General features: G+C 37.5%; 2 protein-coding genes across 10 annotated transcripts; both read left to right on the top strand.

Moving 5' to 3' along the window:
* Positions 1 to 883: 883 nt before the first annotated feature.
* On the top strand, positions 884 to 4342 carry LOC127438320 (gamma-aminobutyric acid receptor-associated protein-like). The gene is made up of 4 exons (XM_051693833.1): positions 884 to 1080; positions 1675 to 1753; positions 1858 to 1976; positions 3069 to 4342. The coding sequence occupies exons 1-4, from the start codon at positions 991 to 993 to the stop codon at positions 3147 to 3149; spliced, it is 369 nt and encodes a 122-aa protein (XP_051549793.1). The 5' UTR covers positions 884 to 990; the 3' UTR covers positions 3150 to 4342.
* A 1512-nt stretch (positions 4343 to 5854) lies between these two features.
* On the top strand, positions 5855 to 15828 carry LOC127438280 (G protein pathway suppressor 2-like). 9 transcript variants are annotated; one of them, XM_051693779.1, is made up of 13 exons: positions 5861 to 6005; positions 6400 to 6423; positions 6740 to 6857; positions 7059 to 7168; positions 7296 to 7408; positions 7529 to 7647; positions 7761 to 7840; positions 8189 to 8363; positions 8511 to 8594; positions 11067 to 11143; positions 11284 to 11379; positions 12131 to 12214; positions 15155 to 15828. In XM_051693779.1, the coding sequence occupies exons 2-13, from the start codon at positions 6421 to 6423 to the stop codon at positions 15245 to 15247; spliced, it is 1152 nt and encodes a 383-aa protein (XP_051549739.1). In that variant the 5' UTR covers positions 5861 to 6005; positions 6400 to 6420; the 3' UTR covers positions 15248 to 15828. The 9 variants fall into 9 exon arrangements, with proteins under 9 accessions (XP_051549757.1, XP_051549763.1, XP_051549753.1 ...); XM_051693785.1 differs by having other exon boundaries at positions 5873 to 6005; positions 6352 to 6423; XM_051693797.1 differs by lacking the exon at positions 6400 to 6423 and having other exon boundaries at positions 5855 to 6005.
* The last annotated feature ends 483 nt before the right edge of the window (positions 15829 to 16311 follow it).

Genomic DNA, 16311 nt, shown 5'->3' with positions numbered 1-16311 from the left:
TCAGCCAGCATTGGAGGCAGACACTCTAACGAGGAGGCTAAAGGCTGCAGCCTCTAGTGTCAGTCGCTAGTGTGTCTCTAAAGGCCATGGGAATGAGGTTTACACATACCGCACAGCTATCACGTACCAGCTGGCTCCCATTACACTCACCCCCCTAAACCTCACTCCCATCTGGGTCACGGCACCACTGTAAATGGTCCTGCTCGACCCGCTCCGAGAGGGATTTCAACCAGCGTCTCCAGCATGGAAGGCGTGTGCGCTAACGAGGAGGCTAAAGGCTACACTAGCGTCATTTGCTAGTGCGCCTCTTGAGGCCAGGGGAGTGAAGTTTACACACACTGCACAACTATCATGTCCCAGCTGGCTCTCGTTACAAGTGCTTAGAAAAAAAATCACAAAGTAGCCTACATTTGAAGTATCCATACACAATCTTAAGTTTTATTTTTTTCAAGTCCTTTCCTCAAAAACATTATGGGATAAACATCCTGTCTGTTTTCCCTATTCAACCAATTCCTATGGACTCTTATAAAAGATCTGATAGTTACCATGTAGGCTCCCCTTTAGAGAAGCATGTGTACATCAGTCTAGCTTTTGGTGGTAGTGGTAGAATTTGAGTATGTTTTTAGTTGACACTTTTTTGGATCAACCTTATGATGATAGCTCATTAATCAATACTTGCGGGATTTGAACCAACAACCTTTTGGTTACCTGTGGACTGTGTGTATAACGTAACGCAATCACTCATCACATTCTGCATTATTTGCCGCAGATTTGACCGTTATAAACAGTCCTTCAGGTATTGCCACGTAGAGCTCCTGGCTGCGGTCGGCATCATTACGCAGCTGACGTAACGTGCGCCTCCTTCCTTGTTCTCTGTTATTGGATATCCCTCCGCCCTCCGACGCAGTTGTCAAAAACCCTGGCTAGTTTGTAAACACCGTCGACGACAGATTTTCTCGGAGATTTTTTAAGACCTTCCAGGCCGTCAAAATGAAGTTTATGTACAAAGAAGAACATCCCTTTGAGAAGCGACGGTCCGAAGGGGAGAAAATCAGAAAGAAGTACCCGGACAGAGTGCCTGTGAGTCAGACAAATGAATTGTTTTTGTCAGGGCCCTGCTCTTACAGATAATAACATAAAGCTATCGAGGAATCAAAACAACGACAACGATATTTCAGACGGGGAAACCTTGTGAAATCAGTTTGTCTTCTGAAAAACAGCGAAAGCTTAAATATATACGAGTAATTGATGAAGTGACATCATCGTTTTAATGCTGTCCTTCAAAAATGTTTAAGGACTAGCTTGTTAGCGTTAGCTTCTTTTTCATTGCAGATTGAATCGTTTTTATTACAAACAATTGATAAATCAAGAGCTACATATTTTTGTATTGGGATCATTTAAATAGACTTAAAATTATTGACGGTTGCCTCACGCGTGTGATTGAATCATTCAAATGAGCCTTGTGAGACGTGTTCTCAGACTGGGTGAAATTTCAGTTGCATTATGTGTCGTAAGTCAAATATCAACAGTGCAATTTGTTAGAGTGGGAATAAGCTCTAAACGGGGGAATACCCATGTCACTAATATTATAATGCTGGTGAGAGAAGCGGTTGTTTTCACATGACTGGCAGTTGTTATTATCATCATCATCACTACTGACTTGTTTTTTGACAGGTGATAGTTGAGAAAGCTCCCAAAGCCAGAATAGGAGATCTGGACAAGAAGAAATATCTCGTCCCTTCTGACCTCACAGGTTATTTACCTTTCAAACACAGATTAATTTGCATGATTTTTAATGGTGCTGAAAAAAAAAATAACAAGGAAATTGTATTGACATTTTTCTTCATGTTTCCAAAGTGGGCCAGTTCTATTTCCTTATTCGGAAAAGGATCCACTTGAGGGCAGAGGATGCCCTCTTCTTCTTTGTCAACAATGTCATTCCTCCCACATCAGCCACAATGGGGCTCCTCTACCAGGTATATATCCTTGTCTCAATTTCAATTTCAGTTTTCAATTTCAAGTTCTTAACTGGCATGATTGTGTGTACATACAATATTGCCAAAGCATTAATACACAAAACAGATAATGACAAGACAAATAATAATAATAATAAAACAGTAACAAATAACAATAAATATAGAATTAAAATAAGGTGCCAGGTAATGAATAAAATAAAAACTGTATAATAACAATATACACTATACAATATAAAATACAATAAGCATTTAACAAGACATTATGAACATTAAAACATTACAATTTCTCTCTCTCTCTGTCTCTCTCTCTCTCTCTCTCCTCTCTGTCTCTCTCTCTCTCTCTCTCTCTCTCTCTCAATTCAAATAAATTTAAAGTAATTTATTGGCATGATTGTGTTTACATACAATATTGCCAAAGCATTAATACACAAAACAGATAATGACAAGACAAATAATAATAATAATAAAACAGTAACAAATAACAATAAATATAGAATTAAAATAAGGTGCCAGGTAATGAATAAAATAAAAACTGTATAATAACAATATACACTATACAATAAGCATTTAACAAGACATTATGAACATTAAAACATTACAATTTCTCTCTCTCTCTCTCCTCTCTGTCTCTCTCTCTCTCTCTCCTTGTCTCTGTCTCTCTCTCCTTCCCTCTGACTGTCTCTCTCTCTCTCTCTCTCTCTCTCTCTCTCAATTCAAATAAATTTAAAGTAATTTATTGGCATGATTGTGTTTACATACAATATTGCCAAAGCATTAATTCACAAAACAGATAATGGCAAGACAAATAATAATAATAATAATAATAATAATAATAAACCAGTAACAAAACAATACAAATAAAAATAGAATTAAAATAAGGTGTTTCACTCTCTTACGCTTTATAATACACATATATTTGTGATACTTTTGTTTCTTCTCTGTCATTGTAATTTATATCTGAACTGAGCCTCTCTATTTCTTTTGTTCCAGCAATTGAACATTTAGCACTTGCTTGTTTATATCAGTAGAATTCAGTGTCATCACACATGATGAAGCGTCACTAAACTCTTTGTCTCTGTATTTCTGTTTCAGGAGCACCATGAAGAAGACTTTTTCCTTTACATTGCTTACAGTGACGAAAGCGTCTATGGGGATATTCTGAGAGATGTGTAACCAATTTACTAACCTTAAACTACCCTACTCTAAAAATAAAATGATCAGTGCGTTAGGCCACGCTAAGTGTACATGTTGAATGCACTTTCATATCCTCCTCTTAGTCTGTTTATGAAATCTTGTTTGTACACTTTGCTGCTTGCATATTGTTCCTTCCTACTTCAAAGTTCCCCCTCAGTCTTGCTTTTAGGCAGACCTGACACATCCTTTTTCCCAGTCAGGTTGGATAAATTAGTGGTATTCATATCTGTTAAGCTTATTCAATGTTAAAAAATTATCTATTCCTTTCACGTTTCCTCACTGTTTCTCTGCGTCGGCATACAGCATATTCCGCAACCGCTTTATGCTACAGTCTTTAATGTTAGGTTGGATTTAATGTTTAGCCACCACGTTTCACAGACCAAAACCACTGATAATACTGGACTGTCATACCATGTAATGTTCAATTTGCGTGTGAGTGTGAGCGTGTTTGTGTACATTTGCCAATAATTTTTATTTTTAAATGGCTTTGAAATGCTGTTTATTTGAATAAAGTGGTTAAAATGATACAAAAATTCTTGTCAGCTGATACAGTGTAGGGAAGGGGTTATAAAACGTTTTGATGCCAGGGACCCCTTTCTGAGATATAAAAGCTGCTTTACATTTTCATGTATAAATACCAACTGATACTGGGTGAGAAAAATATTATGAGTGATATTATAAAATGTGTTATTTGCTAAATGAAATAATTGGCTTTTATATCACCACTGTACTAGAGCCAAAACAAATTATTTAAATGTATCTGGAAAATATTTTCATTGTATTAAATTGACAATATATCTTTTTTCTGCCCAGTGCTCACTATTAGTGTAGTATTAGGTATAAACAGAAAACATATTTTCAATTGAAATGTATTTGTAGTATTTAGAAAGTAAAATGAAGCAGTACATTTATTACACTTTTTATCTGATATTTTCTGTGGACCCCCTAGAAGCCCCTTGAGGACCAACGGGGGTCCCAGACCCAAGTTTTAAAACCCCTCCTATCATTATTAATATGGTTAAACGTTTATGTTCACCAATTGTTGGCCTATTTTTTATTCGCTTGTTTGAAATATGGATTGGTGTTTTGTTTCTTTATCCATGAAAGCTTTAATTGTCATGTGGCCACCAATCTTAAGCGTGCCACCATTATAAACCTGATGTTAAACTCTGCCTGTGTGTCTTTAATGGATGGTGACTACTACTTTTCTCACAGGTCTTACATTATGTGCTGTTCTGTTCCTAAGAAGAATCAATGTTTCCTCTTTAGAGATATAATGTTTGAATATAAATTAAACAGATAAATCAATAATAATTTTAAACATCATGGACTTTGATCAAAAAAAGAAAGGGCCTCCTAAAAGTGTATCGAGCAGTTCTGTCTCTTTGGGTCTGTAACAGGCTTCTGTGTAATGGCTCCAATGAGTTTTCTTGTTGGTATCTGTGGTGGTAGGGGTGTGGTTAAGCGCCGGTTTCTGAATGGACCGCGAGATCAGGAGATGAGAAGGGTAAGGATCATAACCTGGCAATGATTGTCTCTAACAGCAGTTTGTCATTGCAGTCAGTGGAGATGGGCATTTAAGAGCGAGCCAGACACCAGTGAGGGAGAGAGAGCGCTGCACGGAGCAGAGTGTTCCCGAGTGCGATTTGTGTTGTGCTGAAAAGCATTATTTGAGTGTGACCACTGAAAAGTGGGAAATAAAAACCTATTCTTCTAATGAATTTGGGCAACACTGTCTACAGTCCTGGGGCCGGATTCACGAAACGTTCTTAAGAAGAAATTTATAACTCCGTTTTCTTAATTTCAAATAAAAAAATTACTTAAAATACTTCTTAAGAAAGTTCTTTTTTTCTTAAGATTGTTCTTTAAAAAAAAACTTCAGAGGCATTCAAATTCTCGAAAAAAAAAATTCTTTTTTTTCCTCGTCATAAATAACATCTTAAGTTAGGATAACATCACAGTTGTCTTAAATCCTAAAAGGTAATATGTTTAACGAATTTACTGGGTTTTTCATGTTGAGTATGGAGTCATAATGGGCTGTTTACGTAGAAATTGATTTTAGTTTTGTGTTTAATGATATTTTTATTTTTAGCTTTCAACCCATGTAAATGTTATCACCAAATTCAAACAATAAATGTTGTTTTGAAGCTTCTTGATGTGGTGACAATCATGCTTATTCACACGGATGCGCTGCGTATAGCTCTCTCTCTCGCTCTCTCTCTCGCTCTCTCTTCAGAGAAGAGAAGTTCATAGAAACATAATTATAACATTAGAAAGCTGAGACTTTTTTTTATTTATTTTTTTGACCTCCCATACACATCCATATCGGAGCCACCCTTTCCCATTTACCCGCCTCTTAATTTCCGACATGATATAATTATCAATCTTCACAAGGTTGATAGATAAATTCATCGTCACAATTTACCAGTGTTGAAGTATTGAATTTGTTCAATTCTTAAATTGTTCAACTCACTCCATGAGCAGGCTGATCAGACAATGCCAAAGCCTGTCTTTTTATTCTTAAGGAAAAAAATTAAGATGTTCTTAAGAAAATATTTGAGAACTTCTTAAGAACTGCACTTAGGAACGTTCTTACGAACTTCTTATAATGTATCTTAAGAACTTTCTTAATTTTTTTTTCTTAAGAACATTTTCGTGAATCCTGCCCCTGCTCGCTGACACTTTGCGTCATGAAGACACGCCCACAACGGAAGTGCGGCCACTGGGTTTCCTGTCATTTTTATTTTGGTCAATATCTGACACACTTGTTCGTATCTTTTTAAGGAAAACCTTCTGACAAGCTCAGCATACTTTTATTCTCTGAAGCGGACAAAAGTGCGTTACATGAAGATTCCACGAATTTCATTACAAGGGCTCAGTTTTATGTAGTTCGCTACATTTGATTTTTGCAAGCTAGCTGACTAAGCTGTCACTTGAGCCGTTAGCCTGCTAGTCGAGTGATCAGCTGTTAATGCAACATACTGGAAGAAACTGAAATAATTCTCTCTTTGATTAAAATCATACCTGTGCACGATTGTTTCCATTAACGTGGACAGATGAAGTGAAACGACTGTCAAGATAATCAGGCTTCTGCAAGCATAGCCAGCTAGCTTGTCAAATCGTGCAATAGCTAACCCAGTGCAGGGAGTTTGAATATTTATTTCACTGTCTTGTTTCTCAGATGATCACAGCTCGTTCCTACTAATTTATATTTTGCTCTATCTCGTAGTCTTTGGTTTTTAGAATTGCAATGGTAAGTTGGTGTAATCACGTTGGCAAAGCTTGTCAACTTTTTGACAGCTGCCCTAGTTGTGTTTGTGATGTGTCATCCTGGACTTCTCTGAAGCCATTGTAATTGATCTGAATTGGTTGTTATACAGCAGTAATAAAAGCATCATTTGGTTCTCATTATGATGTTATTAACAAGGATAAATTCTCTCCAGATTTTCAGTTGTATGATAGGCTCATTAAAATATGAATCCAATCTTTATGAGATAAAGATATTTGTGTTTCATGTTCTCAAGTGTCTTTTGTTTTTTAATATCTTTTACCTGACATCTTCACTCTAGCTGGCACCACCAATCCCTACCATCATGCCGGCTCTTCTGGAGAGGCCCAAACTGTCCAATGCCATGGCGCGTGCCTTACACAAGCACATTATGAGAGAGAGGGAGCGGAAGAGGCAGGGTGAGCCATGCAAACAGCTGTGTACTATTTTAACCAACACTATTTTAATAATAAAATAAAATATGCAATCATTACTGATTCCATGACCTCGTCACTGTCTGAAGCATAGGGATGTTGAAAATGTGTGTCTTGTTGTCATGTTGTCTTGCCAATTTGTTACATCTCATGTGCTTTGAAAAATTACACTTTGTGTTATCTCAGAGGAGGAAGAGGTTGACAAAATGATGGAGCAGAAACTCAAAGAAGAGGAAGAGAGGAAGAGGAAGAAAGAGATGGAGGAGCGGATGTCCTTAGAGGAGACCAAAGAGCAGGTGAGTTTTGTGGATTTGAACAAAATGGATTTGAATTTATGTAGACCTTACGGTTCAAGACTGCTGACCAGTTCTTTCTCTCTCTCTCTCTCTCTCTCTCTCTCTCTCTCTCTCCTCTCTCTCCTAGATACTGAAGATGGGAGAGAAGCTGCAGTGTCTTCAAGAGGAGAAGCACCAGCTTTTCCTGCAGCTGAAGAAAGTCCTGCACGAGGAGGAGAAAAGACGACGCAAAGAACAGAGGTAGAAAAAGATGTGATTGAAAGACTTTCATGCTTTAATCAGAAACAGTATTTCACATTAACTGATCATAATTGAAAATGTAATTATAATGCACTTGTCTCATGTTATGAATGTTTACAGTGACATGACAACTCTGACTTCGGCAACATACCAGCAAAACATGGCCATCCACACAGGACAGCACCTTCTTAGCATGCAAGGTGACCCCTATTCGGCATCTTCAGTGATCTCTCTAAGAAGTATAAAGTTTTACTGTCATTTAGACTCAATCTTTGTCATTTAGACTCAATCTTTGTTATTCTGGAATGGCCTTACAATTTCGACACTTTCTCTTCATCTCGTTTTCTCAAAGCAGGTCAGGTGAGTCATGGGCGTCCAGGGGCTCTTCTTGGGGAACGCAGTAAACAGCTCTTCCATTCTCCAGTCATGCCTGTGAGTGAATTTAATTAACATAATTATGCCTAAAAAGTAAGTGTTGCAAACAAACAGTTATTTTCAATGACGAGGGACATGTCCGTTGACCAGAGCCATGGCACACTGGCTAGTGCTTATGATATGTAAGTGGCGTTGGCTCTATAAAATATCCTATAAAATAATAGCTAAAAAAACTGACCTACTCAAAAAGTGGAAAGTCATCTGGCGTATCCTATAGCTTCCTCATTTCAATATTTTGCTGGAACCAAGTGTCAGGCAAAGCCCACGACTGCTTCAGTAGCCAGTTGTTTTTTGTATTTACTTGGTGTGTTGAAGAACTGAATTGTCTGCTTGCCACCTCTCCAGCCACGCCATTTCCAGTCTCAGCCTGGATTTAGTGCAGGTGGAACAGAGCATGGCCAGTACTCTGGAACCCAGCCCAGTCACAGCCCTTATGGAGTAACCCAGTCGCAGCATACATCACCCTTTGCCTCTAGTCAGCCGGTGCCAGGCAACTATGCCAGTGGTTCACAACTCAGAGGTGCCTTGTGTGTATTTTCCCTCCAAATTGATGTTTGGAGACTAAGCATTTGTGTGATTCTTTGCTTGTAAGAATCAGAAGGTTCTTATGTTCTTTTTTTGAGTTGTGTTTTTGTCTTGAAAATGACACTCTTTTTCTGTTTTTCAGGTGCGTCAGCGTTCCAGGCCATGCAGTACCTGCCCCATCAGCAGCAGGGCTATGCATTCAACAGTCATTTCACCTCTCAGCCAGGTGTGTAGGATGGGCTACATTTTTAGGCACTCAAACGCAAAATCTGTTTCAGACAGTAGGCAGCATTATTTACCCTTCGCTAAGCTCCGCCCCCCTTGGCTAAGTTTTGCAGAACTAGGAATGGGAGATTGCCATGAATGGTGCGGTTTTTGGCTAATTCTTCTTCATAAATGGAATTGATAATGTTCTTAAGTGGGCTGGAATGGAGAGTGACATTTAAAAGCATATTTATCTGTAAGATGTATTTTGTTAAATAAATTGTTAAATAACAGTAATTTGATTGAAAACTGTCGAGACTGTGAATAAGAATTGAGGAAACTGTTATGAGTCACTTGAAAAGAGAAAAGCGTCATTTGACATTACATTGACATTACACACCTGATAATATTAGTAAACAGAGCTAACGTCTCATAACACAATCACAATGGCACTGTGAACTCTTTATGTACTCTTTATTTATTGCCTTTACTAAGACCTGAATCAAATCGTAAATTAATTAACGTTATAGCTTTAATTAACCTTGGAGCAAATGTAGGTGTCCTTGTTGATGTTAAACATGTTAATTTGGGAATGATGGCTGATACAGTTTAATCCAATTTATTTAAAGATTTTTTTATTTTTTTTAAAGGAAAGGAAAAAAAAACACTGTGTGTATCCTCTCTTAGGTACCTTGTGTCACTATTACAGGTGACCCAGCAACAATGTTTTTAAAATTTATTTTGATAATTTCTTTACATTTCTGCCTAATTCAAACACTAAATGAGTTTTCAAAAATGAAAATTCTCTCATCATTTACTCAGCCTCATGCCATCCCAGATGTGTATGACTTTCTTTCTTCAGCAGAACACAACTGAAGATTTTTATAAAAATATCTCAGCTTTGTAGGTCCATACAATGCAAGTGAATGGTGATCATACCTTCTCAGACAATAGTTAAGTCCTTTTTTACTGTAAATCTCCACTTTAACTTTCAGATGCGAAAGTGAAACTAAACAGGCACCACATGGGACTTTCAGATGTGAAAATGAAAGTGGAGATTTAGAATAAAAAAAGGACTTTCTGTTTTTCAACCACACCTATTATATAATTTCTGAGTCTTATGGATTAATTCTGTTTCCTTTATGTGATTTTTGGAGTTACAAATGTCTGATCACCTTTCACTTGCATTGTATGGACCAACAGACCTGAGATATTCTTCTAAAATCTTTGTTTGTGTTCAGCAGAAGAAAGTCATACAGATCTGGGATGGCATGAGGGTGATTAAATGATGAGAGAATTTTCATTTTTTAGGCGAACTGTCCCTTAAACACTCGTCAGAGAAATGTCTGACAGCAGTAGTTGCAAAGCTTAACAAAGGGTAAAGTATGCTGCATTATAAGAAAAGTTGTTTTGGACGAAATCTAAGGGCTGCACCACATCTATCCTTTGGATAAGGCAATCCCAGAATACAAATTACAAATACAAAAGTACATGAGTGACTATTTATTTTTTTTATTTTCTCCCCTTTTCTCCCCAATTTGGAATGCCCAATTCCCAATGCGCTCTAAGTCCTCGTGGTGGCATAGTGACTCGCCTCGATCTGGGTGGCGGAGAACGAATCTCAGTTGCCTCCGTGTCTGAAACCGTCAATCCGCGCATCTTACCATGGAATGACCTTCCCTATGCCATCCGTGAAGCTGACTCACTCTCATCTTCAAAAACGACTAAAAACACATCTTTTCCATGATCACTTAACCAGCCATTAATAAAATTAATCTGTTTTGAATACTATTCTGATGCTAGTGAAACTTTGTAGTATGGCACTATTCATACCATTGTCTCCTTAAAATGATTTGCTTTTGTTTTCCTCTTTTGTAAGTTGCTTTGGATAAAAGCGTCTGCCAAATGAATACATGTAAAATGTAAATGTAAATGTTATCACGTGGCTTGTTGAGTGCATTACCGTGGAGACCTAGCGCGTGTGGAGGCTTCACGCTATTCTCTGTGGCATCCACGCACAACTCGCCACGCACCCCGCCGAGAGCGAGAACCACATTATGGCGACCACGAGGAGGTTAACCCAATGTGACTCTACCCACCCTAGCAACCGGGCCAGTTGATTGCTTAGGAAGCCTGACTGGAATTACTCAGCATGCCCTGGATTCGAACTTGCGACTCAAGGTGTGGTAGTCAGCGTCTTTACTTGTTGAGCTACCCAGGCCCCGCATGAGTGACTATTAACATTGTTGCTCCCCATGAAAAATCTTTCTAACCAATTATTATGAAGTTCCATTTTGGTCAGGATGCTGCCTTTGAAGATAGTTACCTTCGTAAAAGTAGACAGCAAAGAAACTCATCAGGTTTTGCGAAAGAGCCACTGTCACATGAGTGTTAAAGTGTTCTCCTTGATCTTTTTATTTTTTCCATCTCTTTCTTCTGCCCTCCTCTGTCTGCTTCAAAACTGCTGTTCTCTCCCTCCTTTCTTTCTCTACAGGTTATATCCCCAGTGCTGGGATTCCCCTGCAGAAACAGTTGGAACATGCCAACCAGCAGTCTGGCTTCACTGACTCTGTAAGTAGGGCTGGCCAGGAAAAACACTCTCACAAACTAGACAGAGAAGGTCCGCTGCTTTGAACAGCTACATTTCATGGTGCACTGGTTGCATGAGTAAGTGTGAAGGGAACACATTTTCTCACATTTGTGTTTTGCAGAGCCCACTGAGGCCCATGCATCCACAGGCTCTACATGTCAGTGCTGCAGGTTTGCTGCCCAACCCCTCCATTGCTGTCCAGATCCCTCCTGGAAAGGTTAGAGGCAAAATCATTCTGTGAAAACTATACTAAGGCTTTGTTCAAACAAGCAGCAAAAATTTGGTTATTTGAAGGATATGACTCATATCCTTTTAGATTTCTGTTGTCTGAACAGCTTTCATCTGATTTCATGGAACGCATCTCATTCTGAACAGTTAGATCAGAGTTCAAGAGATGTGACTTGTATGACATGTCATACAAAGTCCAAATACACTCATTCTCGCCCACTTTTTCCAAATTTACTGTAGTGAATAGTGACTGTGAAAAAGTGTGTGGTTTTGAACACAGTATATGTATGAATGCGTTATTTATCTTCTCTCATATGCCTTGTGAATTCAGCACCGCAACAAAATGTAATGATAAACATGACATTACAGAACTGATTGGCAGAATTTCCAATCATACCTTTTCTACACTGTCAGCTACTCTGAGTTGTTCCATGAGAAAATCTGTTGGCATCATGCTGACGTTTAGTCATTATTATAACAGCCAGTGTAGATACACCAGATATTGATTACACTGTCTGAAATAACAGATTCTTTTAAAGTGAAAGTGTGGACAGTTCATTCTAAAGGTTGGATTTGAAAACTAAAACAGATTTGTGTGCATTATGAACAAAGTAATTCTTCCCGCGGCATTATCACAGATATTCAGTGGACTAAGCAAAGAGAATTACGCTTTGTTTTTATACTTAATTAATGCTGGGAGAAAGCAATTTGTTATTAATAATTCATTGTTTTTTGGACAGTCTGGCCTACCATATGCACACCCACCAAGACCAGCTTCCCCAGGTGCATTCACACATGGAACGGCCACACAACAAACACATGCAGTGAGTTCTGTCAGAACGAAGTATACTGTTTATATATATATATACACTACCGGTCAAAAGTTTTGAAACACTTGACTGAAATGTTTCTCATGATCTTAAAAATCTTTTGATCTGAAGGCGTATGCTTAAATGTTTGAAATTAGTTTTGTAGACAAAAATATAATTGTGCCACCATATTAATTTATTTCATTATAAAACTTTTTTCTTTTTTTAATTGAAGACTTGGACCAAATAATAAAGAAAAGCAGCCAAAAAGTGCCCAACATAGATAGGAACTCCTTCAATACTGTTTAAAAAGCATCCCAGGGTGATACATCAAGAAGCTGGTTGAGAAAATGTCAAGAGTACTTGTCTGCAAATTCTAGGCAAAGGGTGACTACTTTGAAGATGCTAAAATATAACACAGTTTTGATTTATTTTGGATTTTGTTTAGTCACAACATAATTTCCATAGTTCCATTTATGTTATTCCATAGTTGTGATGACTTTACTATTATTCTAAAATGTGAAAAAATATTATAATAAAGAATAAGTGTTTCAAAACTTTTGACCGGTAGTGTATGTGTGTGTATATATATATATATTATAGCATCAAATCTTAGCATCTAAGAAGAAGCTCCATAGATTAATAAAATTGTGCATTAACTTCAGTGAAAGTTATTAATAGCAATTATCTGATATCTGAATAAGATTCTTTTAAAGTCTGTATAAGAGTAGGGTTGCAACGGTATGAGATTTTCACGGTAGGATAACCATCTTAGAAAATATCATGGTATATGGTATTACACAACTATTATTATTATCAGTTACAATGACCCTTAAAGGAATGAAAACAGAAGGGTTTTTTGGTTGAACAAACGTTTTATTATAATTGAAACTTGAAACAACTTTTTTTAGGGAAGTATGTGTAAAAAAAAAAAAAAAAAAAAGTCTCCCTTTTGAAAATAAACCAAATAAATAAGAAAGCTGTACATCTCCTGTTTGAACAAAAGAAATTAGGAGGAAAAAAGGAGCAAAAAAGTAATCTCTGTTTAGAAGTAAATGAATCAAACTGTACTTCCTTTTGAACAATATAAATGGGAGAGTTAAAAAGTAGCGCAGCCAGACTGCTCCCGTCTGTACCTTTAACTCACACACACACACACACACACACGCGCTCACTTATGTTAGCACCTGCTCTCAGATCAGGGTCTGTGTGTGTGTGTGTGTGTGTGTGTGTGTGTGTGTGTGTGTGTGTGTGTGTGTGTGTGTGTTTGTTTGTGTTTGTAAGAGGTTACCGAACGGACAGACAACGCAGATGTAGCCGGGAGCCATTGATGTGGGAAATGATTTCGATGCCGCATTTTATAATCGACGTTTAAATGTTCACATGTTTTTTTGTTAGGGATTAAAGTTATAAACGGGACACATACCTTGATCTGCACGGAGTGATGGTGTTCTCGAAGATGGGCGAACATGTTTGGTGTGTTTCCTCCTTTGGCAGCCACTTTGCGTCCACATTTTATCCAAACTGGATATCCGTACCCGAGGACAACTCCCCGTTCGTTTTTGGGATATCCAAAGTAATCCCACACTGGTGGGATTGGTGATATCAGCCTCGCTTCTCTCTGACATTTTCTCCGCTGCATGTGTGTGTGTGTGTGGCGCAAGTTGACGAGTCTGACAGTAGTGATGGGTCGTTCATGAACGATTCATTCATTTTCAACCAATCTTTATATGACTCCAGTTCAGAGAGTGATTCATTTTGTCGCAGCCACGCATGTGCAAAATCCGTGCTCGTGTTTCGTTCATTTGGCGCAGGGACAACTCTGTACAGGAAACAGAAATGATTAGTTCACCTCCCGAGTCGGTCTTCGATTAGAAGTCGTTCATTGACAGCCGCAAATCTCTGTATTGCAAATAGAAGTTACTTAATACTTCTTAATGCTCCCAACAAGCAGTTTGAGATGCATTAGTTTTGCCCTTTCAGTCACACCAAGTGTTTCTGGTCAATTTTAGCTTCTTTTTTTCTTGCCATACATAACTTTGTGACATGATGTTTTTTCCCATCCCATTGAATAAAGAGTAAGGTTTTAAACTTTGTATGACTTTTATCTTCTCGTCAGAAAATATAGACTACAAGAGCTATAAGGAAAGCCCATATTATTTACTTGTTTATTGAGTTGATCTTAAATAAACTGTAATTTATTTTTCCTCCATGATGTATCCCCTCATTGTATTATTGATTTATTTCTTATGTTATTGCTGGGAATAGACCCAAATCAAGTATTAATTATTTATATACTCATTTTACACTTGGGATAAAATATCGTGTCAACACTTCCTGCATTAAATACATGAAAATAATCATGACAATTCTTATGATTATAAAAAGTAATTTATTGCTGTACTGACATGTACTGATCACGATACAAACAACTGCAACACACTGACTGTGAGCTGTAAAGAAAAAATAATGAAAAAAGACCAGTAATTGTCACTTGTGAACGAGTGCTGAGCCTGGAAGTCACGTGTTAAATGAACGAAAGACTCCGATCCGAACACTCCGAAGACCGACTCGGGAGGTGAACTAATCAATTCTGTTTCCTGTAGAGCCTATGCGACTGCCACATGATGAATGAAATGACTGTAAAAAAAAGATTAGTTCTGCTAATTTTGCTGAATGAGACTCAAAGATCCAAGTCAGTAAAATGATCCAATCTTCCCATCACTATCTAACAGGCAGTTAAGGAGGGACGGAGATGCGCATGCGCAGGTGTGATTGTCCGTCCGGTTGCATTATTTTTCTTCAATACCGTAGATAAGCAAATGCACATGGTATGATAACCGTCAATTTTCATACCACGGTATACCGTGAAACCGGTATACCGCTGCAACCCTAAAAAAGAGTGACATAAGTAAGAGTGCCAACTTGTAATGTTTTTCCCCTTTTCTTTAACAGGCTACATTTCAAAGCTCTTCTCAACCAGCCCCTCGACACACCTACCTCTCTCACAGCCAATCAGGGCAGAGGTTTTATCACCATGGCAAATAGCTATCCAGTTCAGATTAACCAAATGCAAGATGTTAGGGAAGGAAGAAAAGATCCATCACTTGCACAGCACACAAGCTTGGCATGTTATGATTTAGAACACATGACTGTATTTCTGTCACAATCAAGTTGTTTTCTCTGTTATCTTTCAACTACAAGACCTCCCTTTGCAACAGGGTATGCAATTTACTTAAATATTACAGTGGGATGTGTCTGAATGTTAATTTTCTATTCATTTTAAAAATACCAATAACAGCTGTGCCAACATTTGTACCATCAAAACAGCAAACAAGAGGTAAATCTGATTGTTTAAAACAATTAAACTCAACAAGATTCTAAGTTCTGTAACAGGCCTCCCACTCAGGGCTGTCTATAACTTGCATTAATGTTGATGAATGCACCTTTTTCCCTTGTTCAAAAAAGCAAGCTGCCACAGGAAAGTAATATTTTCTTATGATTTTAAATTGTAAATGTAACATTTTAGCTGACCAACTGAAAATCACAACATTGCACTTAAAATTTTATTATTAATGTGTTAAAAAGAGCTTGTTAACAATATTAATGTTAATAAATAGTTGTGTAGATTTGTGTGATCATTTTATTTGGAATCTATGGTTTGGTTTATATTAGGCTTTAACCTAATTGTTTGGTAGAGTGAAATGTTGACGGGTGTATTTTGATTTTGACCTATGTAAAACAACTTGAGGAAGACAATTCAGTTCAATTACATGTCTCTTATTTTTTTGTGAAAAGCATTATGTAATAACCGGGGGATTCCACAGTATTCAGCTGCACACTGGCCACATATTACTCCACTTCATCTTTAAAGCATGCTAGTTTTTTCCTGTTTTATTTTTAGAGCCCACATTTCTTTAAAGTTTAAGCAATAAGGCAGACTGTGTTATTGAAACCACCTAACCTAAAGAGAAGTACCCAATAACAAAATATTGTAAGGTAAGGGACTGCTTCTAACATTTTCCATCAATTTTATCAAATGCTCCAAACCAATATTACATTTTTTTTTTTACATGGAAAAATAAATAGATGTTAGGCTAAATGTTAAAGGT

This window comes from Myxocyprinus asiaticus, chromosome 4 (genome assembly GCF_019703515.2).
Source record: "Myxocyprinus asiaticus isolate MX2 ecotype Aquarium Trade chromosome 4, UBuf_Myxa_2, whole genome shotgun sequence".
Classification (NCBI taxonomy): domain Eukaryota; kingdom Metazoa; phylum Chordata; class Actinopteri; order Cypriniformes; family Catostomidae; genus Myxocyprinus; species Myxocyprinus asiaticus.
The sequence above is the reverse complement of the archived record's forward strand: the minus strand, read 5'-3'. Positions and strand labels throughout refer to the sequence as shown.